Source organism: Micromys minutus (genome assembly GCF_963924665.1).
Source record: "Micromys minutus genome assembly, chromosome: 19".
In the NCBI taxonomy this organism is placed as follows: domain Eukaryota; kingdom Metazoa; phylum Chordata; class Mammalia; order Rodentia; family Muridae; genus Micromys; species Micromys minutus.
The window spans coordinates 34,391,550-34,418,110 of NC_137954.1; the positions used below are offsets into that span (position 1 = coordinate 34,391,550).

Sequence of the window (26,561 nt, forward strand, 5' to 3'; positions counted from 1 at the left end):
AAAAGAAAACCAGGTTGGTAAATGGGAAGATATTCTCTGTAGTTTTAGCTCTCTTTTATGTAGCTCTTGAATATACTGCCCTTTTAAAGTCTTAACTTGTAAGCTAAACTAACACAAAAATGCCCTGTAGATGCAAGCTTAAAATTGGGTGAATTGTGAGCCCTTAAGTTCACAAATCACATACAACTGAAGGAAAGAATAGAGCCAGTATAGCCTTATTTCTATTCTGTAAGATCAAAACCATTGAAATCCCAGCCGAATTGAGTCCAAAGATGCCTCCTGCACCTCACCCTCACCCTCACCCTCACCCCTCACAGAGCAGTGAAAGTCTCCTTGTGGAGCATTCATGCTTCTCACCCTCACTCAGAAGAGCATGCGTTGCTGGGTCACTTCACATGTTCCTGTTACTCCTAGGCTAAGCAGGCGTTTATGATTTGGGTAGTTGTTTAAGAAACAAAATCAAAACTTAGATCTAAATTAACAAAAGTAAAAAGATCCTCTTCTTTCTCAGCACTGCGCCTACCTGCTGGCAAGGTAGTCAGTCAGTCTCCTTCACACTGCTGCTGCTTGGCACCTCTTGAGATCATCCCAGCATTAGCAGTGTTCTGCTAAACTAGTGGGCAAGCATGTTTGCCCACTGTGTTACTGCTCTTCTACTGCTAACTTTACACATTACCTCATTTGGATTTGTATCTCTATGGTTTAGCACTTCCCCCAAGTTCATGCTTGTTTAGACAAAGCATGAGTCAGTGACATGTCACATGCCAGCATCCTGATCCCTCCTCTCTCTTCCTACCCATCTGTGTTGCTTCTTCACCTGTTGCTGTACAGAACTTTTGTTGTATCAGTCTAGTGTCCCTGTGCAAACATGCCATGTGAATAGTCTGGATTTTGAGTGTTCTTAGAACAGTGTAATACTGACCAGAATTCCCTTTGCTATAGAAACCAAAGGTTTATTGAAGTCTAAAAATTAATTAACACTTTCTATTATTTCATGGCAGCTCTGATGTAAATATTGTTCAGACAATGCATAAAATTTTTAAAAAAGAGAGACTTTGAGATAGCGTCTCATTGTGTATCTTGCTGGTCTTGAACTCAAAAGATCCACCTACCTCTCATTTCTGAATGATAGTATTAAAAGCATGTGTTGTCACTGGAAACTGAAATAAGTAAGAGTTTTGAGAAATAAAGTATAAAGTTCTCATCTGAGCTGGTCAGAGCAGATCCCTCAGCCAAGGACGTAAGAAGGAAACGTCTGAGAATGAAGCTTAGCTTGGGACTTCCCCTCCTCCCTCCATACTTGGTTAGGAAACTTGAGCATTCGACCATAAAAAGAAAAAAAGACAGCAAGACTTCCCTATGCACAACCCCACTTCAGTCACCAGCCTTGTGCCTTTTCTGCTTTCTGAAGCCCTTCCTCTCCCTGCACACAGCCTGGCTGTGTCACTCACCCGTCCTCATGTGTCTGCAGTGTATGCACTCTACAGGCCACTTCACAGCCTCAGCACCTTCTACACACTTGGCACAGTCTGGTGCCCAGCTTTTATTTCCTTAATTTTTAACAAAATGATTTTGTTTAAAATGGGCTTGTAAACAAGGTCTGCAGGCTGAATTTCATAGATAAAACTCTTGATTTTTACTAATCTGTAATAGTTAATCTGCTCACTTGAAAAAATAAAAAAAGCTAGCTGGGCATGGTGGATCTCCCTGAGTTCAGTGCCAGCTGGGGCTGCATAGCAGGTGCCTGTCTCAAGTAAAGAATGAATGAATGAATGATCAGTTTACTCCTTCTGGTATTTCTTTTTCTAATTAAATGTTTTCTTCCATAAAACAGAACCTTTCCACAGTGATGACTTGAATATTCCAGATACAATCTGTGGGGAAAGCCAGTGCCATTATTTTAATGCATGGGTGCTTTAGCCACTAACTTGAAAAAGCATTGACTATATTGTTGAAGCATTGTTATAAACTCAAATTAAGGAATGTTGTATTAGTTACTTTTCCTGTTGCTAAACTAAAGTAGTCCTGATAAAAACAACTTAAGGGAGAAAGGGTTAACTTTGTAGTCACAGTTGGAGGGTATGGTAGGACATCCTGGTGGAAGGAGTCGCTGTCAGGAAGCAAGAGTGGTGAGCGCTAGTGCTTGGCTCACTTTTCCTTTTTACTTAGTCCAAGACTAAGGTCTAGCTCATGGTATAGTGTTGTCCATAGTTACGGCAGTCTTCCCTTCTCACCCTAGTATGGATTGTTCCTCACAGGTATGTTGAGGCTTGCCTCCTAGATGATTTTCAGCCTATCAGGTTGACAGCTATTAACCATCACAAACCTGGTTTAGTCCATTATAAACATATAAAGTTGTCCCATCTTAGGCCACTGTGTGCTCCTTTAATTGGCTTCTTGTTCTTTTGGCAGAGCCTAATTGGTCTGTGATGGCTTCTTTGCCTTCTGACATCTTACTCATTTCGTATGATTCCTGCCTGACCTGGAAGGTCGCACTCTTTAAGAAGCACTGTGAGCCACCTTTCGAGATACCTGTACTTGAGCTGATTAAATAGTTTACATTACTTATGTTCAATGTGGTTGACTTACTAGGCTTTAGTGGAAGCTTTTGGGGGAGGTTCACTGCTGATTCTGGTGTGTATAAAGGAAGTACTGGCATGGACTAGATTTGGAAACAGTATTTTACTAGCTATTTAATATCTAATGTGATCTCCAGCCTTGTGTTAACAGGTTAAACAGCATTACTGTTTGCCTTGTATTCAATGGCTTATGGTTTAATCGTTTAGACAAGCTTGAAAAACTCCACTCAAAACCCGCCACGCTTGTACTCCAAACTGTGTTAACGTTGTCTTGCAAGTGTCCTGTTTATTAGATATAAGCAAAGGTTAATGCTGTGATCAGCTATCTTGTGAACAAACATTTTAATCACATTCGACAGCATGCTGAGTACCATGCCCTAACTGAGACAGGACTGCAGTCATACTGTCGAGGATGTGAGGCAAACATGTCTACAGTGAAAGGACAAGAGCAGTGCTGCCAGGCAACAACTCAAGATTGCAGGATTTCAGCAGATAAGTGGGTTTGTAAAAGGAAAGGATCTTGAGGTTGGAGTTGCAGAGAGCTTAGAATTTACATAGACAGAAAAAGAAAGCATCCTAATGGGATATCACTGGTGCAGGAAGTCCAGGGGCCAAAATGAATACCTTGTGATAGGAAGCAGTAAGATGCAGAACCGGACCATTTTATCACAGGCTAGGAGCTGACTTGTACCAGAGCAGTAAATCCAGTGAAGGGAAGATAAAGGACAGTGTGCCTAGAAGGTTGTTTATCGATAGTTTTAAAAAACCAAATGAGAAATGCTGGTGGTAAACTTTGTTGCTTAAGGTAAGGATACCAGCAGCGGAAATAGAGGAAGGGAAATAAAACTGAGAGATGTGAAAAGGACCAACGATTGCAAACATAGGAAGTGCTGAAAGTGGCTAGTAGCTACTAATTCTGTGAATGATTAGCTTTAAGTTATGGCTGTTCCATCCCTCATTTGCATAGCCACCATAATGGACAGCATGGGTACAAAACACCCCCCCCCCCCAGCATGGCAATTCTGTGGTGCTTGGTGTCAGAGACAGAACACTGGTGCCAAAATGTAGAGCTGAAGGGGCCAGAAGTTAGGTTTTGGTTATGCGAGGTGGGGTTGAGGTTTCATGTTAGATATGCTCAGCTTACACAGACCTTACCTGAGGCTTTTCAGGTACGTTGGAAAATACCCAGCCACAGTTCAGAAAGAGTGAAATGGAGAAAGGAAATTCAGTCCTAGTGGGGGCCGTGAGATTGTGGGCTCTTCTGAGCAGGTGAAGAAAGATCTCAGCAAAAAGAAGGGGGGACCACATGGGGATAAAAAGGAGAATGGGGGTGTATTCCCTATTTTTAAAGATATTTTTAAATATAGTGCTGGGGTGTAGCTCAGTGATAGAATACGTACCAGGTATTCACAATGCCTTGAATTTGGTAAGCAGTACCAAAACAAGAAGAAAGAGACAGATAGGCAAGCAGAGATTGGCGATCGGCACCATCAGAACATTACACACACGGATCTTGTTTTAGCCAAGAGGAAGTCTCCACTGGCCAAATAATTATTTCACTAGAGTATTGGGAAATGTTGTTTCCCAGTGTATGTGAGCTTGTTGGTGGGAAGGAAGTAGAGCCAACATTGGTATCTGGGAACAAGAGAGCAACCTGTCTGAGCAAGTATCAGTCTATGAAAAGGCTGTGTGCTTGAGAGGGGAAGGTGCCTGCTCAGCTGAGAGATTTTCATGATCACAGGGGAAGAAATGCTGAGATGAAACTGGGAATAAATGACAAGACTGCATTTGGAGGGTTAGTGAGGAGTTACCAGGGTCTTAGGATCCACTCTGTACTTTTTTGGTCTCTAGGTTCTCCATGGTAGAGATGATTTGTAAAGAAGTCTTTGCAGTTTTGTGAGGTTTATATGTTTCCGAGAACCTGAAGTACTATGTTGAGTGTTGAAACTGTGATGTATAATTGCTACATATTTGATGGATGGACCTGAGTTTATACTGTCAATTTCTGAATTTGGAAAGATACTCTATTACTGTTCTTTCCAAGTTGTGGTTCTTCTGGTTGTGAGCACAGCAGGTAAAAGCTAAACTTTTGGATAGCGTAATTTTTCCTTCTAGATTTTTTTCACACACAGAAATTCTAGTCTCATGGTCTCTGCCATAGTTGATTTTTATTGATTGAAGGCAGCTGTCCACCTCTGCACACAGATTAATAACCCTGCAGTAGCTTGGCTTTGGTCACTTTTAGGACTATCTGAAACATTGAGAAAATTTGAAATGTTCACTTTTACTGTTTTGAAAGAGAAATCATGTATGGCCTTTGTTTGTTTTGTTTTTACAGGTATGAATCTCCAGAAATAGCTCTTAATTGTGGGATAATGTTAAGAGAATGCATCAGACATGAACCTCTCGCAAAAATCATTTTGTGGTCGGAACAGTTTTATGACTTCTTCAGATATGTTGAAATGTCAACATTTGACATAGCTTCAGATGCGTTTGCTACATTCAAGGTAACATTTAAACACTTAAATTCTAAGCACACTTGCAAGTCATTGTTTCCCCATCTTTGTCTCCTCTACTCACAACTGCCCTCTAGTGGGAATAGAGAAGGTGTGTTTAATATGCATTTGGTATACCTCAGGTATTTGCAGTAAAACCACAAAACCAGCCAAAAATGTGAAAAAATTAAACTCTCAAATCTTACTAGAAAACCAGGAGTCCAATAAGGTCAAATTTACACATTCCTGTTCAGTTATTCACTAAGTGTGGCATAGATGACATGCAGATTGCCCAGCAACCAGGCTTCCTCTTGTTGATGAGCACTCTACAGGGCCTCCTTTGGCTGGCACTAGAAGGGTAATGGAATTGGCCTCTACTCAGAACCATGGTTTTTGGAATATATGTGTTATCAAATGCAAGAACCACATTCAGGATGGACAGCCCAAAACACACCAGCGTATACCTAAATCCAAGCAAGGGAGCAGGGTTATCTGTTGTCGTCCTGTGCCCCTCCCCCCCTCCCCACCTCAGCCCTGCCTTACTCCCAAGGATTTGTGCTACCACAGTTATCCCCCCCCTTTTGTGAGTACACTGTTCCTATCTTCAGGCACACCAGAAGAGGGCATCAGATTCTATTACAGATGGTTGTGATCCACCATGTGGTTGCTGGGAATTGAACTCAGAAGCTCTGGAAGAGCAGTCAGTGCTCTTAACCGCCGAGCCATCTCTCCAGCCCTCAACCACAGTTTCTTTAGTTGAAGACTTCTCTTTATAGTATAAAAATGATGCAGCAATCCTGTGTTTTCTTTTTGTTTTCAGTGAGAATAAATCTTGATGTATTACATTTCCTTCAGTGATCTTAAAATTTACTGAGTTTTTGTTTAGTATATGTAGCTCACTCATACTCAGAAACCATGAACACTCACAGTGAGAAATTTCACTTTCCTTGTAAGAGCTCAGCTTCTTAATAAAGAGCTCCTGAGGTAAGGACAGCTCAGGGTAAAGTTCACATATAAGGATGATGAAAACATTAGGACAGGACGAAGGCCTGAGGACTGACGGTAGGGCTTCACCCTGACTAAGTAAGGTGCCAGTGGTGCCAAGGATTTGTTTCTCAGAATCAGTACAGGTTCTGCAGAGATCCCTAGAATACATATGTGTAAATTTCATATATAAAGCAAACTGTAGTTAATTTGAGATCATAACATAGAGTGGTCACTTTGGTGTTTCAAGTGCCACCACAGTTGGGGAGTAAAATCATGATTAGAATGTGTCGATGGAAGGGATGCTTCATTCAGGAGCAGTAGCCCAGCATGAAGGAAGGTGTGGTAGAGCAAGGTCTTTTGGCTGCACTTATTCAGATCACCCACAAGAATGAAGTGGTATCACCATGTACAGATTCTGACATGCTGCTCTCTGACTCCATCCATTCATCCAGTTTCTGAGTGCCTGACTTGTTTCAGGCACTATTCTAGTGTTTGGGGATTCAGCAGTGGCCCCTACACATATAAGCCCTGTCCTTGTGGTACCTACTCAGGGCACATCAGCCAAGCATGGTAGCAGGCTAAAGGGTGGAGAAGCTCTTTGACAGGGAGGCTTATATGCTTTCTCTGTTGATCACTCCCTTGGAAGTCATTATATTCCTTTTTGCATTGCAACTATGGATACTTGCTTGCTAAGGTTCTGGATACACTGCCACTTTCCTTTCTGCCTGTGATGTGAAAGCCTATGGCACCTGTCAAGCGGAGACCCTGCAAGTAAAAGTCATGCTGAGCAGCAAATGGGTACTAAAGGTTTCAGTAAAATGACTACTGCGTTTCCAGAGATGCCGAGACTAAATTCCAGCTTTTTTATTTTACTTTAATTCTCGCAGGAGACTTGGGGGAAAATTAGCAAAGTTTCTTGGACATCCTTGTTTAAATGAGAGAATACAACGCAAGCCCTGTGCAGCAGTTTGAACAGCTGTAAATTCTTGGGGTGGGGTTAGAAGCTTTCTTAAAAAGCATATCATGAAGAACATTAAGTATGACGCTTTCCCAAACACATTTTCTAATTTTTCTTGTTCATTCATTGATTTATTTAATACTAAGCCCTTGCTATGTATGGCACCTATGAAGAGCTTAGGTGGCAGAAACTCGGAGCTTGTAAAAATCAATGTGATCCTTGTGTTTATGGAACTGACAGTCTAATGAAGGGGAGACTTTACTAAATAATCCCACAAGCACATGTAGATTCACAACTATGACCCATCAGGAAAAGTTTTCTGAGGAAGTGATGTTAAGTCAGAGTCAATGACTGCACATGCAGAAAGCTTCTGTGAAGGGACGTTTTCCGGAGGTGAGTGGCAGGTCAATCCGTGCACACCTAGGCTTCACTCTATCTTCACACAGGAACTCTGGCTGCATTGCTGTTCCTGTCATCACCTAGGGCCAGTGCCACCCATAATGAAGTAGAAACAGTTCTGACTCAGTGAGACCAAGGTCATTTCATGGTTACTTTATGGTCCTAAGTAAAAATCATGATGAAATATTAAACACTGTGCTAATATTTAACAGTTTATTGGGCAATTTAGCGGATATTTTAGAATTCTCTTTTGTAAGAAAACATTAATGGAGAACAACTGTAATAATGTGTGATTTTCTTTTTCTAGGATTTACTTACAAGACATAAATTACTCAGTGCAGAATTTTTGGAACAACATTATGATAAAGTAAGTATGTGAAATATTTTAAATGACATTTGTAATTTTTAACAAAAAGTAACCTAAATGGAGATTTAAGTTAGATTTTATATTGGAATATTTGACCCTATGGTGTTCGTAAATGGTTCAGTGATCACTTTACTACTTGAGTACTACTAAGTCTGAAGCAAAATTTGACCTTGATTCATACATTGCCCTTTTTGTCTTTTCTTACTTTAGAAGGGGGAAGTGGTCATTTTTGCTCCTGAATGATAATCTAGTTAAGATTCAAAGAGAATTTAGTCTGACTTTTATACTTTTTCTTCCTTTTTCATCAGTTGCTGCATACAAGTAGAGAGACAGAGGCAGCAGCTGATATTGAGCAGCGCTGGCCTAGAGTGGGCAGGACCCCAGCTCTGCCCCTGCTTCACTGCTTACTCCTTTGTGGCCATGGCCAAGGCACTCACTGCTTGGGGGCTTAGAAACCCTCCTTATTTGTAAAGTGAGGACATTGGACTAGCCATCGGTAAGGTTGCTTCCAGCTCTGTGTCAGTGTCGGTCAAACCCAGCAGTGATGACCTCCAAAGAGCTGTCCGTGATCCCGGGTGCTTGATGACTTACTGCCAGTCAGCCACACAGCTACCCCAGGGCCACAGTGCCTGTGTTCACTCGTACACACCTGCTTTCCTCTGGGGGCTTCTCACAGTGCCACAGTAGTTCCCTGTACACTGTCCGAGACCTGATAGGCACATGTAGAGAACTTAGAATAATAACTCTCACTTAAACTTCCCATCCATCCCACAAGACTTGGCTTGTTAGTTCTTCCATAGTAGTTTAAATCTTTGAAGTTTTAAGTATTGTTAGTACTTACTTCATCACTTGCTTTCCTATCCTACCACATCCTAAGGTTCTTGCAGACAGAATCTGTGCGTCCTCGTGTGTCCCTTCTTGTTTCCCCCTCTCCCAGCAGCAGCATAGCATGTGGCTAAGAAAGTGGCCTCATAAATGGCTTAAACATTGACAGCCCTTTATTTCTGCCATCAGTGTTTTGGATGTGGGTGTTTCCTTTGTGTGTTTCCGGTTTGAGCTGGCAGCCTTCATTTCTTTGGAGGGTCACAGGCTTTTTAACAGGGTGGTTCTCAGCATGTTAGTCATGACCCTTTTGGAGAGTCATACTAGATATCCTGCGTATAGATATTTACATTATGGTTTATAACAGTAGCAAAATTACAGATATGAAAAAGCAATGAAATGATTTCATGGTTGAAGGTCATGACAGCCTGAGGAACTGTATCAAAGGGTCAAAGCACTGGGCAGTGGTAGTACAGTCCTTTAAGGACTCAAGAGGGAGAGGCATGCAAAGCTCTGAGTTGGAGACCAGCCTGATCAACAGAGCAAGTTCAGCCAGGCTACATAGAGAAACCCTACTCAAAAACCAGAGGGAGAGAGAGAGGCAGAGGTAGGGAGACACAGGGGATGGGGGGGACAGACAGACAGACATAGGAAGGCTGAAGAAATAAAGAGAAAGGGTTGCAGCATCAGGAAGGTTGAGAACCACTGCTCTAACATCAGAAGCCAGATCTGGTTTCAAGTCCTAAGACCAAACAAAGGCTTTCTTTACTCTTTGTGCCTTCTTGTGCCTCAGAGTAGCACGTGCCACTAATAAGAGTGTGTGGAGTGTGTGGCCTTCCAATGCCAAAGCTCGTGGATACAGTTCTAAAACTTGGTCAGAGTTAGTAATGGTTAACCTACTTTATTTCCACAAGGCCTCAAAAGTTTTTTTTAATACCCTACCAACTTAATTTAAAGCCTCCCACAGATAAACTACCTTATTTAAAGAGATTTCTATAGGTGATGAAATCTATGTTAATATTGAAGTCATTTTTACATATTATTTGTGGATGTGATATCAGCTAATAAGATTTTAGAAAGTAGTTTTTACATAAATGTGTGAAGTACAGTCAGATCTGAGGATGAAGGAATATCAAATCCTATCAAAAAATATACTGAAAACCCTGACCACTTTGATTCTTGGTTTTGTTTGGTTTTGTTTAACCAATTAAGCATGGGCAAAAACAACCAGTTAAAAGACCAGAGGATGTGTGCAGCTGCTCAGAATTTCCTGTTACATTCTTGAAGGGGAGTTGACATGGACTGGCTTTCATTGCTCCTACCCTGCTGACCTGTTGTTCTTAGTATCCCCACTCTGAAGACCCGATGGGCCCTTACCTGCTCCGATTTGCAGCCTTGCACTCCTCTCTCAAGCCGTGACTTTCTTGTATTTCTTCCAGGAATATCTTTCCCCCACCCCATTTCTAAGTAATATTGATCCCTTCCGTCACCTTTGAACCAAGTTCTCACCTTTCAAAAGCTCTGTCTACTTAACACACTGTAGGTTTCTCCCCTTTCTCAGCTTTATTTCCTCTCTTTGCTTGATAACTTGACAGAACAGGTTTGTTTTTCTCTTTGTGGTTTAGACAGAGTGAGCTCCTGTACATGAAATAATAGGAATTTTTAACACCAAGAAATGATATGGAAAGTGTGAGGTGTTAATGCAGTGGTCCTCACTTACCAGATTATTTACATTATGATTCATAACAGTAGCAAAATTACAGTTAGGAATAGCAATTACATAATGTTATGGTAGAGGGTTAGCAGTTAGTCTTACAGGGTTGCAGCATTAGGAAGGTTGAGAACCACTGTGTTACTGTTTCATGAACATGGAGTTCGTGTGTAAAGGGGGACTTGTCAGAGTAGTCTCTGGATCTGACTGGAGCCCAGAGAATACCAGTTCCAGGAGTTCCCTGAATAGAAGTGGCTGGTGGCTTCACTGAGGGGCACATGAGAAAGGGAGGTTTGTCACTGTCAGCAGGAGAGCTCAGGCCTTTGTTGATTTCAGAGTCTGTCCTGAACTTTGCAGTGTTATCTAGCTGCTTTTTCCTTACCCCTGATGTGTGTTTTCTGATCTCCTAGTTTTTCAGTGAATATGAAAAGCTACTTCATTCAGAAAATTATGTGACAAAGAGACAGTCACTGAAGGTATGACACATTCTCTTTTTCATGTTGTTTTTTTTTCATTATGTATTTGTGACTTGAACTTGGCAAATCAGGGACATGCTAGTGTTGGTTATAGACCTTTAGGAAGTAAGTACACTTGTGATTTGGACGGGATTGGATTCTCTTCAGGGTTTGGAGTATGGTCGTGGTCTGTGTGCCCACAGTATAAGGTAGAGACACCAAAGGGAAATATGCCACTCAACACTGCAAATCTGAACCCAGGCAGCTGGCACCTGGACATACCCTCAACTATCTGTCCCCAAGGATAATGCCTGCTCCCAGCTGGGTCTGTAGCTGATACACCTCAGCTAGACCTCAGTGCAAGAACAACCCGGAGGACAGTCCCAGCCGAGCAGTAGCCGCACACTGAGTTTAGGAACAGTGAGAGACTGAAATGCTTTCAGCTCCCTGCTGTGCTGTCTTGAGGAACCACTGCTAAAGATAGAGCTTTGTGAGGCAGATGGGAAAAAATGAAGCACTTAGCATGTGTTTAGGCAAATAGCACCCTTCATCCTGGACAGCCCTGCTAAGTAGAATTTAAAACATGAAAAAAATTAGTTAAATGAATAAACAGAACTTCCTAGTGCCCTTTCCTTTTTTGGGTAGTGGTGGTTTGTTACGTTGTTCATTTTTTTGTTGTTGCTTTTTTTTGTTTGTTTGTTTTGTTTTTAACCAATATCTTCTAGCATCAAGTGATGACTATGAAATGGGTTGTTTAATTTTTTTATTTGCTTTAAGCCTTAATTTAAGAATAATGGTGTAAGGGGCTGGAGAAATAGCTTAACAGTTAAGAGCACTGACTGATCTCCGAGAGGTCCTGAGTTCAATTCCCAGCAACCATGGCTCACAACCATCTGTAATGGGATCTAATGCCCTCTTCTGGTGTGTCTGAAGATAGCAACAGTGTATTTATATACATTAGATAGATAGATAGATAGATAGATAGATAGATAGATAGGTAGGTAGGTAGGTAGGTAGGTAGGTAGATAAGTAGATGGTAGATAAATAGATAAATAAATAATTTTTAAAAAAAAGAATTATGGTGTAAATGTCTTCTCAGCTTCTGGGTGAACTGCTGTTAGATAGACACAACTTCACTATTATGACAAAATACATCAGTAAACCTGAGAACCTCAAGTTAATGATGAATCTCCTCCGAGACAAGAGCCGTAACATCCAGTTTGAGGCCTTTCACGTGTTCAAGGTGAGCTGCACAGGCAAACAGTACCTTTTTCTGAAACTGCATTCAATTACTAAAATAGTGCCCGTTTGGTAACCCGAGTGATAATTCAGTTCAGTCAGAGCATGTAAATAGAGGCAGGACCTGGGTGGAGATGTGCCCATGCATGTGAGAATGGGAAAGTGTAGTCAGAGGCAATTAGCATCCTCCTGCTGCTCTCCCACATCCCTGAGCATCCCATCGGAGGCTGGCCCCATACTAACTCTTTCTGTAGTTGATTAGTGAGGTCTGGTACAAAGCCAGGGGTATTTTTAATGCTTTCCTTGGGAGGGTAGGGTGTTCTTCTTAAATTTCAGTCTGACCTTCTGTGCACAGAAACTGTTTGATTCTAAACTCAAAGTTGGTGTTTAGACCTAAGTACTGTGTTTCAGAGTTTGCAGAATGGCTTGGCAATCTTTGTGCTAAACAAGTAATCATTATTATCCTTATTATCATGTAAAGTGAGTTCTTGTAAAGAAAAGACTAATGTCCCTACCTTCCCAGGAGCTTTTTGGGTGGACACTGATGGCTCTTCTGACTGACATGGTTTTTCTCTTCTTCAGGTGTTTGTGGCCAACCCCAACAAGACACAGCCCATCCTGGACATCCTCCTTAAGAACCAGACCAAACTTATTGAGTTCCTCAGCAAGTTTCAGAACGACAGGACCGAGGACGAGCAGTTCAATGATGAGAAGACCTATTTAGTCAAGCAGATCAGGGATTTGAAGAGAGCAGCTCAGCAAGAAGCCTAGTTCCCAGCAAACCCTGCCGTCCCATCCAAGCTCAGCACTTGCTGTTAGCTCCTCAGCATCAGGCACTCTGCTGACTCACGAGGAGCACTACTGCTAATCTGCTGTTAAGTGAACGGTTTTTCATTTTACCTTTTTGTTTTTCAGTCCAGGTTGGAGAATGTAGCTGCTGCTTCTTGCACATTAGAGCGCACGTGGTCTTTCCCTTGATTTCTGTGTCATTTCAGAACTCACAGACTCCATTTGCTACAGGAGTTCTGAACATGGCTGGGTTCATGAAAGCAAATGTACAGTGAGAGTGGTCTAGGGAAAAGATGGTGGTGACATGGACTGACACCTGCCCATCCGTTGGCACTGCTCTCTGCAGGTCTGCACTCTGGCACGGGAGTACCCACATCACCATCTCTGCACAGGAAGATGGCGGACACGGGGATTTGTTGGAGATCAGAAGGGAGAACTGTATCCAGTGTGAGCTTTGGGGAGGATGAAGTTGATGTGCAAATAAATTGATACTGAAACTTAGCAACTTCTCAAGTGTGGAGCTTCATAAGATCATCAGAAAGTGTATATATGCTTTTTCACAGCTTTCTAGAACTTTTTGACATTTGATTTTCTTGAAACTTGTAAACCTAGATATGTTGAAGGGTGTTTGTTAATTTTACTTTTGAAGGTGTTTTAAAAACAATAGAGCTAGCACCCTATGTTTCATTTCAACACTGCTCACAGGTTTCTTTTGTATATAATTCTTAGAATGCTCATTTCTTTAAATCGTTTAATTTGTACAGCAGAGGAATGTTATTGTAGTAGTATGTAACTATTACCTGAGTTTTGCAAAAAAAAAAAAAAAGAATGCTCATATGTAATTGAAATACTTGAGATTACATGAAAATGCTGATTTTAACATTTAAGGATCACAGCATTAAAAGAAAAAGAATCAATCCCTTGTAGTCAGTTACCCAGTGGGGCGCCATTGGCAGGCAGAACTACAAACCTGGAACTCAGTCTGCTACATATTCTTGCAGAATATTGGCCTCATTCACTTAAAATGAGTCCTAGGATTGCCATATCTATGAATGATACAGATTATGGTAAAGAACGCTGATTTTTTTTTTTTTTTTTTTTTTTTTTTTTTTTGTGGGGGACCTCTTGTAGAACACCCTTTCTTAGAGTAAGTAATATCCAGTACAGTAGTCATGAAACTGAATAATTAAAACTTTGGCTTCTCTTAGGAAAAGAAGAGCCCTGGTCCTAGATGTCCTTGGGGAGATCGATGGTTTTTAATGTCCTTTTCCTTAATGCTGCAAATTATCAGTATTTATAAAGTAACTGATTTTGCACCACTTTTTGTGACTGTGACTACAGCAGAACAAAGTCTCCTAGACTGTATCTACATAAAGTTACTAGAATGGCGTCTGTCTGTCTTAGTGACACACGGATCTCAACTAACAACTTAAAATCAAAGTTTGCCCGATCCAATTCAGCATGGCTGTAGCTGACTAAAAAAATTTACATAATTATTCTTTGCTAGCCTCTCTACTAACTGAATTATTCATTGGCCAGTAAAAGGAGCCTCCTAGCTGATGTTTTAGCTGGTTTTAAGGTTTCCTTCAAGGAATACAGGTCAGAAAAACCACTCCAGAAATATAGGTCTGTTCTATTTCATCTAAATGGCAGTCTACAATAAAGGGTTTCCAAGGCTCTCTTTACGTGTGTGTGTGTGTGTGTGTGTGTGTGTGTGTGTGTGTGTGTGTGTGTGTGATGATTCATGTTCTCTAGTAGAGATAGAGAAAGCATTCAGTCTCCTGGACAAGGAAATCCTCAGCTGAGCTAAGTGACCCCGTCTTTGCCACCTGTGCTGTGAGTCAGGGTTTGGTGAGACAGCAGCCATTACACCAAGTGGAAGGAGTGTCTCCTTGCCAAGCTAGCTCTTAGAACTTGAGACGACAAAACAGCTTCCACTTGGGCAAACACAAAGTAGTGCTAGAGCCTTGCTGTGGAAGACGGGGTGCTGTGTGTCAAAGGACTGTGTGACTTAACGCATTGGAAACTGAAGGCAGAGAAGGCTTTCTGGATTGTTTTTAAACAGAACAATGTGAAAACATTCAAGATTGAAAAGTTGCATTTGAAGCGTGATCATTTCCTAGGTTCTTATTACCAGACTATTATCCTGGGTGTGGTTTCTTTGGTGTTATAAAGGGTTAATTTTACTTAAGGCAGTTACTTAATGTGATTTTTTTTTTTTTTAACCCTTAAAAACAGTGGGAGATGTACACAGTTGTTAATGACATGGAAGTGTTTCCTTTCTCCTGAGGAAAAGTGAATTTCTTATCAGAATATCTGGCTGGCCCTGTAATTTAAATTAAAATAAAATTTTGGAGAAACTGTCTTGTGATGTCCTTTAGACAGTTTCATGTCACCATGGAGAGTTTCATCAACAGACAAAAGCACACATTTTGTCAGCAGGCAGGAAACAGTTAACTCACACCTTTTTCCTATTCAAGATTTAGTGCACCTGCAGTTTTCCCTTATCTTTTATTATAATTATTCCCTGATTATTGTGTCACATAGCCCTTCCTTGTCTCCAAGTTCAATATCATTGTTACCATTTTACATACTTCCCCACTCCCAACATTTGGAGTGTAGATCTGTCTTTTGTTCCTTTTATCAACAGTGGAGACACTAACTGCTTGATGGGGAGATTCACAGGTCACTAGAGCATGTTCATGGTGAAGGTGAGACCTATGCACCTAGTACTCCAAGGCCCATGCAGCCCCTGTTCTGTTTCCAGAGGTTGCTCCTTGCCTGCATACAACCCTGCCAACACTTAACCTTGTCAATCAGTAAGCTCTTCGATTCAGGCAGCAGGACAGAGAGCCTGCTCTTGCCAGGGTAACAGCATCTTACTGTTCAGCTGCCAGGCCAAAGTTACCCTGTAGCTCAGATCCCACTTCCCTACACCCATGGTCTCCATGGAATCATTGCAGTCTTCCAGCTGCATGCTGACCAAGCATCCTGGGCTGCTTACCTCTATCCTAACCTGCAAGGACTAGATGGGCTCACGATCATGGAATCCCCAAGGCCTACAATATTCCCCAGTCCCCCTAGGTCATAGGGGATTTAAAACTTCCCAGGCAGTAACTTCTTAACTGCCTGCTTTTAGAGGTCCCTAGAATTTGTCTTTGTGATACACTCCATGGGTTGGGAATAGGGGTAGATATATTTTACAGTAGGTGGAGCTTCCTTTCCATTGAGATGCAAAGGTGAACAGTGCCTCTGACAAGCAAACATTAGAAACTCCCAGGTGCCATTGCCCAGCAGTCCCTTCCCTTGGTTCAGGCTGTGGTCCTGGTCCTCTTGAAGTTTTCACCGATGGATAGGGCTGGATGCCAATTTGTAACCCGGATACAGGACCTTCAGTGTCTTGTACATTGCCTTTATATAATGGCCACAGGGCCCTCCTCTGGACCCAGCAGCTGCCCTAACTGATGATGAATGACAACTGACTGGTGAAAAAAAGAAAGCCCAGTGCTTCTCAACCTGTTCATCTGCCTTCTGGACCCCGAAGCAGGTCTGAGCCCCAACATCCACCATGATACCCAGCTTATTCCTCTCTGACCCAATTGTTTCCCAAGACCTGGTCCCAAGTAGATGATAGCACCTCATTGGAAGCTTTGTCCCATGGCTGACCCAAACCCGCTAGAACTCCATCCCTGTAGCAATCCAGCCTCTAGGTGGCTGTGCTGAGCTGCTCTTACGCCTTAAGCCCACTGGATGGCAGTGTAGTTCCTTGGTTTAGTGCTGTAGACGCCGCGTCTGAGCGTTGAAAAGACCCAGGGTCATGCTGGGGCAGCCTGGAGATTCCTGGAGGGACATCACTTTCAAACATGACTGAGTAGTTAAGTAGGTAAAGAAACAGAGGAAGCCCTGGGTGAAAGTGTGTTGTTGACATGAGCATGCCATTGGTGTTTCTGCCTCCTGCACCAAGCAGGCAGACACTGTTCTTTTCGGTTCTGAGTGGCAAGCTCTGAAATGCCCCCTTCATTTTTCAAGCATTAATGGGCCTGTTGAAAGCATCACGGGGACCAACATCTAACATTCCTTGTATGCTACAGAACCTGTGGCCATGCTCTACTGCTGGCTGAGAACAAGGCAACATCTGAGAGTCAATGTGCTCTTACTGAAAGGCCCCATGGCTCCCACACTGAGAGGTGAGCCTGGTGTGGGTCCCCACAGACCAAGACCTACTTTTTATAGATAACTGTGCCCTACCTCTATCCCTAGAAGACTAGAGCCCAATCTCTGGGGTCAGAAGAACAACGGGGAAAACATTCCAGGTCTTGATACTCAGGAGGCTTTATAATACACGGCACCTTATGTACATCTGAGTAACAGCCTCCAAAGTCCCTGGGATCCTTGAAGGACAGGAGGTACCATAAGTGTGCGAGTGAGCTATCTGCGTGGCAGTTTGCTCCTCGTGGACTATACAGACACAAAAGGGTGTCTACGGAGCACTTCCAACACACACCCTTTATTTTCTGTGGAAGAGGTGAAATTTTGACCCAGACTTGTGGTTGGGAAGAACCAGATGTTCTTTCTCACTGAAAGGATCTGTTAGTTTCAATCTGGCTGTGGTTTTGAAAACAGTTGAAGCAAAATGTCAAGTTCACAAGAAGCAAAAGTGAAAAGCCATGACAGAGCAGGTTTTCCTGCTTTCCCCAGCATGCCTTGCTTCATTTTTGCTTTCTCTGCTGGCCTTGCCACAATTCTGTTCAAGATGAGAAGAGTAAAAGCTAACTCTTGGATTTCCTAGGGGAGCTGAGGAAAATGCCCAGCACATAGTAGGTCGTCAACACATGATAGCTTGGAAAGCCCAGTGGGAGGGGGGTCCTATGTTCTGAAGTTCCCTTCAGAATACTCTCCAACTTTGATTCATCCTCTGGTTTCAGAGATTAAAAAGAAAATCCTTTAGTCACAGCACTGTGGAGGCAGAGGCAGGTGGATCTCCAGGAGTTCAAGGCCAGCCTGGTCTAAATAGTGAATTTCCAGAAAACCAGGGAACATCATAAGACCCTGTCTCAAGCAACAAAATGAAAAGTCAATCCCTTACTGTTAGAATGGCCCAGGTGGTTTGTCATCATGTCCTGTTGAACACTGACACCTGCCACTCACAGCATCAACGCACTAAGACAGAGGGTGCACTGGCTCTGCAGTCAGATGGGCAGGCAGGTGAGAGGGGACAGCACCATGCCAGAATGACAGGACCTGAGAAGCTCTGGCTCCATCCTTTCCCAAGCACTGTTTCGAAGGCTAAAGTCTCTGGTTTTGTGCCATGAGAAGGCTACAAAGCAACATATGCCTGTTCACCCCATAAAAGCTGAGGCAAAAGGAGCCAAATGAATCCCCCAAGTGGTGGAGGCTTTTAAGGGAGTATTTAATGTGAGCACTGAGAGGTTGAGGAAGATGAAGGATAATCAGGGCTCTGGGAAGCAGGTTTAGATGACAGACTGAAGCTTCTCAACGTGTGGGTCTTGACCCCACAGGATCACATGTCAGCTGTCCTGCATATCCAATATTCACACTGCAATTCATAACTAGCAGAATGGCTGTACGGTTATGAAGTAGCAACAAAGATACTTTATGGCTGGGGGTCACTACAACATGAGGAACTATTTAAAGGGTTGCGGCCTTAGGAAGGTGGTTGAGAAGCTCTGAGTTAGAGCCCGGAAGATCTCTGAATATAAAACTAGATTTCTTCCACATAACAGCCAAGAAAGCAGTGGTCAGATGGTAGAAGGAACTGCAGATCCTGACCACTTTGGCTGCTCTGTTTTGTGTGTACAGGGTCTTGCTGTCATCCTGGCTGGCCTCCAATTTACGAATCAATCCTCCATCTTCCAACTGCTGGGATTACAAGTATATGCCACCATGCCCAGTTTAGAATCTAGAACATTCCTGAGGTGAGTAGACCCTAATCTATGGTCCTGCCAGAATCTGATCCAAAGGCAAATCAAGGAGAGGGAAAATAGGAAATTAGGCTTCAGGTTGGAGCCTAATACAAGGCTGGAGGCTGCAGGCTGCACCCTCAGACTGCACACTGGGCCTAGGGCATGGCCAAGTTATAGCTGCCCCCAAGTCAAGCTCACCTCTTTCCTAAGCTGAAGGTCAGTTTACAGCCACCCAACACCTCTGCCCAGCGCATCCAAGACACTCAATGAACCCCAAAATAAGGTCAGTGCAGAGATCCTCAGGGGAAGACTGTACTGTGATAAAGCTACAGAGACAAAAGCTTTGAAAGGCGCTGCTCGCCTAGCCAGAGCAGTGATACCTGCCTGTGGTTTCAAACACTCAGGAGGCTGAGGCAGGAGGATAGAGAAATCCAGTCCTTCCTACTTGACTAAATAGTGAAACATTGTGTCAAAAAAAAAAAATCTGAAACAACAATGATAAAACCTTTCAGGGCAAAGATATACATACATACATACATACATACATACATACATACATACATACATACATACATACATACATACATAGGAGAGAGAGACTCAATCAAGAATTCTATATCAAGGAACCGCTGAAGTGTAATGACTGAACCAGTAAAGTCACTCAATGCCTTGAGTTTGATCCCTGATATAGAAGGAAAGGCGCTGCCACCGCTTTGTAAACACTGAGGCACTAGGGGCTGTGCAACCACAAAAGCATCTTCTACAGGAGGACTTAACTGAGGACTGCCTGAGAGACCAAGGAATCCTGGTGCTGACAATTGCCAGCCAATTGGGAACTGCTGTTTAAGAGATGCTTTCTTCATGCTGGAGGGTACTAAAGGGACTTGCAGCAGTGCTCAGAGGAGCTTGCTGCAGCTTCTCACCTGCTCCTTGTGTCACTGACTCTGTGCCACCTCACCTCTAACCCCCAAGCGCACATAGGATCAGGTGTCGAGTACTCCAAGGCCACACCCTGGTACCCACATGGTGAAAGGGCACATGGAAGGAAGTAAAGACAACCGAGAGAGATTTCAGAGTAATAGCTGGTAAAGCTGGCCTTCAAAAGTGAAGGGGAAGGGAAGGCATTTTCAAACACACGCAGATGAGAGACTTACTTCTCACTGACCTGTCCCAGAAGGAAACACGAGACAAAAGTCTTCAGGCGGAAGAAAGAGGAATGGATGCTAATTAAATCAACAGCGAGAAGAGTTCCAGATAAGATGGATTCCTCATTGTTCAAAACAGATAAATACGCTTTTCCTCTGAATTCTGAAAGACAAGGTTGTATAAGACAAGTGCAGTCCTGTAGTGGTTTGTTGATTCTGTAAATAGGTGTACTGTCTGTGACATAAAGGCACACAGGAGAGAGAGGCAGAGCTGGCTTATGATGGAGCAAAGGTTCACATTTTTGCCCCAGTAGAACTGTCATCAAACGTCAATAAATTGTGGTAAAGCACATACTGAAACCTAGAGCAGCCACTTTTTAAAAGGCTGTTAAAAAAAAATCAACAAGAGTTAAAATGATACTGAAAACATCTACTGGAAACAGTAGACTGACTTCTAATGAGAAAGGGGTTGGAGAGAGACAAGCGCTCTACAGACCTTGAATGGCAAATTTCAGCAACAGTATTCAAGTCTACCCTAGCTGAATGGCATCTCCAATCTGACCAGTAAAAAAAGCCAGGCCTGGTGATGACATTCTGTCTAAGAGAAGATTGGAAGACACAAATAAAGCCAAGCATGATGAAGGAGTTTGGGGCCAACCTGGGCTACATAATCAGTTTCAGGGCAGCCTGGTCTAATAGAATAGGACATTATCTCAAACAAATACATAATAAAATAAAGAAAAAATTTCACAAACAGGTCAGAAATGAAAGGGCAGAGGAAGGAAAACATGGAAAGAGTAAAACATGACTCCCCCCCCCCCCCCCCCCGTGGCCTGTGAGGGGATAGTAACTAACAGGCCTGGGAAGATGGGCTCTTAACTGAGGATTGGCCTGTGGCTGTGGGGGAGGGGGAGAGGGGCATTTTCTTAATTCTTAATTGATAGAGGAGGGCCAGGCTCCAAAGGGATCTTCTAAAAAAAAAAATGAAAGCATGGGTCTGAGAGTGTCATGTGCCAAGTGTCTGCAGAACCACAGCCTTGGAGTAATCCAAGCACCCAACATTAAATCAAGCGTGCCGGGGCCCTGAGGGAACACGGAGTCACCGAGGCCTGCTGCCGCAGGGAGAGGCCGGAAGAACACTGTGCTAAGGAGGAATCTTGGCACGGGAGCCTATATCTCAGCCACCCGTTTATGTGACAGCCTGGTGTTTGGTGGAAAGTAGATCAGCAATGATTTCATCCTGAGGACAAGACCAGGAATTAGCTGCAAACAGTGAGAGGAGACATTTTGGAGCAAGTAAGATATTCTGACACTGAATTTTTAAAATAGTTTCTCAATTCTACAAATTTACTAAAAAGCATCAAGTTTAAACTTTTTTTTTTTTTTTTTTTTTTTTTTAAGAATCATTTGCTTCTATCCATCTGTCAGTTTGGTCACACCCTAGCATCGAAAGGAAGTTTGTCCTTTTTTTCTGTTGGCTAAATATAATCCATTGGGAAACTAATACTGAGAATGTATTTCCTTAGCACAATGCTGGTGAATTATCCCTGAGACGGAAATAAGAATACAGTGGCTAGGAGGATGGCTCAGTGGGTAAAGTGCTTGTCTTGTAAACATGAGGACCTGAGTTCAATCCCCAGGACCCACACAATAAAGCTGGGCGTGGTGGCACGTGCTTGGAATCTCAGTGCTGGGGAGGCAGACACAGGCAGATCCCTGGAGTTCACCATCAGCCAGACTAGCTTATTAGTGGAGTTCCACACCAGTGAGAGATTGCCTCAAGATGAAATGGAGGGAGAGGGGCTATGAGGACTGCTCAGCATTTAAGAATGCTTGCTGCTCCCCTGTAGAACCTGGGTTCAGTTCTCTGCACCCACAACCTCCTGAAACTCCAACTCCAGGAATCTCAATGATGTTCTTCTGTCTATAGAGCCAGATTCAAATAGAGACAAGCATGGTGAAGAAGTTTGAGGCCAGCCTGACCTATATAATCAGTTTCAGACCAACATGACCTTTAGAATGAGACTAGCCTCTGTGGGTAACCCTCCCCCCCAACACATACATATATGTGTGTGTACACACACACATACACATATATGTACATGCATACACACAAGGCCCAAGGTTGTCCTCTGACCTCTACATGCATATATATATATATATATATATACATATATATGTGTATGTATGTATGTATATATATATACATGAGCCCACCCATACTCACACCAATGAACATACACCTTCACAAGTATGTACATATAATAATAATAGTGATAATAATAATAATTATTATTATATAAGAGTGTACCAATAATGTACTTATTTCTGTCATACTGGGTTTTTTAAGTGAAGATGACGTAGAAACATTTCTGAATAAACCTCAGCTGGGTGTATTGATCGGCTGTAGCTAACTTTGCCATAACTTCCACAGAGAGTTCAGCATACAGAGAAGATCCAGATGGAAACAGGGAGGATTGAAAGAGCCGGAAGGCAAGTGGATGGTTATCAAAGGCAATTTTATCTTTCCTTAATTTCCCTAGAAGGCAAGTCAATGTACAGAGCAATATATACATTGTGAGAATCGTAGCATTTAAGGAAGCACATTTATAACAGATAAGAAAAGGTGTGATTGTGTGGTCAGAAATCCTTGTGTTTTCAGAAGGTGTCCCAGGCTGGAGAGATGGCTCAGCGGCTAAGAGCACTGACTGATCTTCCAGAGGGGACCTTTGGGAGTGGTGAAGGTGCTGGGACAGGGGACAGAGTTTCACTAGGACTACTTTATGCCGGTAGAGACAGATTGGCCGCTGGACTTTCTGCCTACCTACAAAAAACGCATAAAAGTTTTGGAAAATCGGTTTTGTGGACAATAACTAAGGAGCACTTGATCCAACATTAATGGGTAGGGTATGATTCAGTGGGTGGAGTAGTTGTCTAATACTTGTAAAACTAAAGACTGGCTGTGATGATATATGCCTATAATCTCAGCTCTTTGGACTGAGGGAGCAGGAGAAGGTCATAAGTTCAAGGGCGTCCTCAGCTACATAGCAGACTTGTCCTACTTTGGCTTTTGTTGTGTGGTAAAGCACTGGCCAAAACAACTTGAAGAGGAAATTACTTCATTTCAGCCTATAGTCCACCGTCAAGGGACGCCAGAGCAGGAGCTTACTATAAGGAATCTTGAGCAGAAACGGAGATTCCCTGGAGGAATCCTGCTTACTGGCTGGCTTCCTCTGGCTTGCTCAGCCTCCATTCTTAAACAGCCCAGACCCGAGCACCCAACAACGGCACTCTGAGTGGGCTAGGCCCTCCTCTATCAATATCAGTCAAGAAAAGACCCTATGGACATGCTCAAGGCCAGTCTGATGGGGGCAATTCCTTAACTGAGATGCCCTCCCCCCATGCAGAGTACTCACACCAGGACCAAGGCACCTTATAGAAGAAAAGGTTTATCTTACAGTTCCAGGGAGATGTGAGTTCATCTCCATCACAGCAGGGAGGCATGGCAGCTGGACCAGCAAGCCAAGGTTCACACCTTAAACCTCAGACTCCAGCCAGAGAGCGTGAACTAGAAATGATACAAGGTTTCTGAAACCTCAAAGCCTGCCAGACATGATCTTCCTCCAGCAAGGCCACACTTCAGAAGCCTACCATCAACTGGGAGCAAGTATCCCAGCATCCGAGCCTGTAGTGGGGGAGGGGCGTAATCGTTTAAGCCACAATTCCAGGGACCCCTACCTCTGCACCTCTGCATGTGTCAAGGTGACAAGGACAGCTAACAACCCTGTCTCAGAACAAATAAGCAACCACTACAACCAAAACCTTTAGTGGAAATGAGGTTAAACTACTGGAGGGCTAGGGCAGTAGTTCAGTGGTAGAGCGCATATCTGGCACGCACCGAGCCTCTTCAAGACAATTACTAGAAATAGACTGGAGGCCATTAATACAAAGCTAGAAATCAATAATTCTTTGCTTTGGCTTAAAACAGACATCTTAGGGAAAGTACACAAAGAGAAACCAGGAAAAAGAATAGATAAGAAAAGAAAATGCATCTGTAATAGCCTGAAAGGGTAGAGAGTGGGGAGAACCCTTAGACAGGATTAGGGGAGGCCTGGTGTGGAAATTGTGACCTCCAGGGATACAGCCAATGCAAGGTGAGAAAGGATTGGCAAAGAGAGCTAACAAAGTATCAAGCCTGTGAGAGGCCATGGGGAGGGGGGAAGGGATCAATTGAACCTGGGGGGAGTAGTGGGGGGTTGTAGGGGAATGGGGAAAGGCAGTGTGGCCGGTAGAAGCTTGAAACCAGCTATAAAAAGCCAGCTCTGAAACGGATGCCTCCTGGGAGGCATTTGAAGAAACGTGCAAGGCAAAGAGATCTTTTAAAACAGTTTAAAAGGCGCCAAATGTACAAGAAATTAGCTGAAATAGCTGATGCCAGCTTATGTAAAGTCTGAAGGAAGCTCTGGTGGGGGTGGGTAACAGCTCTTGCAGGAACGTCAAGTCCTTTCTGGATGCAAGAAAAAGCATTGAATGCTCACCAGATCCCCAGTGGAGAGAGAATTTACCCTTTAATGCTGAAGGAAACTGATTCCAAAGCAGATGGTAAGATTAACCATGCCGGACACTCAGAGGACACAAGCCAACATTCTGTCAGGAAAACTTAAGACGAAGCCTAGGCTGTTCCAGAAGCCAGCCTGCTTCCTGTGAGGGAAGAAAACTCAGGATGATTGATCGAGAAGCCCTGGTGGGCTGTAAGAAACCTTGGTCATTTAAAAACAGTTACACCTTGGTCATTTAAGAACAGTTACACAATAGACTAAGAAAATAAGTAAAATAATTTAAAATTTAAATGAAGGGCTGGTATGAGGGCTAAAGTCATGTTTTAAGTTATTAGTGCTTAAGAAAACAACGCCTCTTAACCTGTAAATTCCTCTTACCCAAGGACAGATAATTTCCTAGAATGCTAGGAGCTGTTGTTCATATAAGATAACAAGTCATGATTTTTTTTCACTCCTATAAAGAAGGTTGGTTGCACACAGAATTGATCACACAAAGGTGTGAGCTACATAGCTAGGAAGTAAGCCAGGATGCATGCTTGCCCTTGACTAAACGAAGGCAGGAGGCCTTATGGCTTTTGCCTTTATATGCTCCTGACTAACCTTATTCCTGGCCCTTCTCTGGTGACTCCTGGGTATGGACCTGGCCGCTATCCATTATTCTTGCCAGTATTTAATAAAGCTTGCTTCAATTTTGGCTCAAAAATTACGGCAGTGGTCTTATTCTCACCCGGTGGGGACAACACTGAAGAGACAGCTCGGCTGGTAAAACGTTAGCTGTGCAAGCATGAAGACAGGAATTCGATTCCCAGAACTCACTGAAACAGCCAAGTGTAGTGGAGCATGTCATCTCAGAGCTGGGGAAGCAGAGACAGGAGGGTCCCTAAGGCTTAAATGGCCAACTTAGCTTGACTGCAAGTTCCAGGCCAAGTGAAAGACTGTGTCACTAAACAAGGTGGACAGCACCTAGAAAACAATACCCAAGGCTGACCTCTGACCTTCACATACACAAAGTGGGGCGGAGGAGGAAGAAGGAAGAAATTAAGATGCTGCAAATGGTCTCTGGGCCGAAGCCAGTTGGGTTACCGGGTCGAATACTGGTGCCCAATTAAAAATGGACAAGCTTGTATTTAAAAGTTCTTGTGTATCTGAAATTCAAATTTCTCTAGGTATCATCTCAGGGAGCACCTGAGATCTTGAGTCCTCCGAAGATACTGGTGAGAGATTGCTGTGGGAGGACCCGTCTTCATTGTGGGTAGGGTTCCAGAATCCTGACCAGGGACAGCAAAGGTATGAGAAAAGGACGGACACACAGAACACACAGGAGATGAAGCTAGGATCAGGTGGGGTTCTACTGCTCGTTAGATACAGCCCAGCGAGAGGAGGAGTCTTTGTAGGACGTCACTTCTGGGGGGTGGGGGGAACATCACTGTTACTACTTTCATACGCTGATGCATCAGCATCCGTGCTCCAGCTCCAGAGGAAAGCTTTTCTCTTCCACTTGAGCCTGGCTCATCTAGGTAATGACTCTGCCAACTTCCCACCCTGGGCCACTGGATTTGGATCCCTTGACAGGTCCTGCCCAAGTCCAAATACACATTCCTGGTACTGGAAAGATGGACTAGCAGTTAGCACTGGCTGCTCTTCCAAAGGACCTGGGTTCAATTCCCAGCACCCACATGGCAACTCATACCTGTCTGTAACTCTAATTCCAGGAGTTACAACACCTTCACACAGATATACATGCAAGTAAAACACCAGTGAAAATTATATATATATATATATATATATGTATATATATATACACATACACACATATCATATCATATATATGTGTATATATTTGTATGTGTATGAGATATATAATATATGATATATGATTTATATTGTATATATAATATGCAATATATATTGTATATGTGATATGTGTATGTATGTACACATTTATACAGGACTTCACTCACACAGCACATCCTCTCCTCCCAACATACATCCAAATGCTAGCTCCTCCCTTGGCTTCCCACTTGGGTACATCTTCCCAGAGAGAACTAGCCAATCTCAGCTGCCAATGACACTACCCCCAGCCCTCCAGTCTCTGTCACTCTTTTCTGTCCTCCAGGCACTGCGCACTCTCA

The 26,561-nt window shown here is 43.1% G+C and overlaps 1 protein-coding gene across 2 annotated transcripts in view; it reads left to right on the forward strand.

Annotated features, from left to right (window-relative positions):
- CAB39 (calcium binding protein 39) overlaps positions 1-15,165 on the forward strand; it is a 59,281-nt gene extending 44,116 nt beyond the window's left edge. For both annotated transcript variants that reach the window (XM_080932864.1, XM_080932865.1), the window contains exons 5-9: positions 4,918-5,086; positions 7,726-7,785; positions 10,729-10,794; positions 11,873-12,016; positions 12,595-15,165. In XM_080932864.1, coding sequence (XP_080788990.1) covers positions 4,918-5,086; positions 7,726-7,785; positions 10,729-10,794; positions 11,873-12,016; positions 12,595-12,783 — 628 coding nt within the window. In that variant the 3' untranslated portion in view covers positions 12,784-15,165. The remainder of the gene's footprint in view (positions 1-4,917; positions 5,087-7,725; positions 7,786-10,728; positions 10,795-11,872; positions 12,017-12,594) is intronic.
- Positions 15,166-26,561: the final 11,396 nt, after the last annotated feature.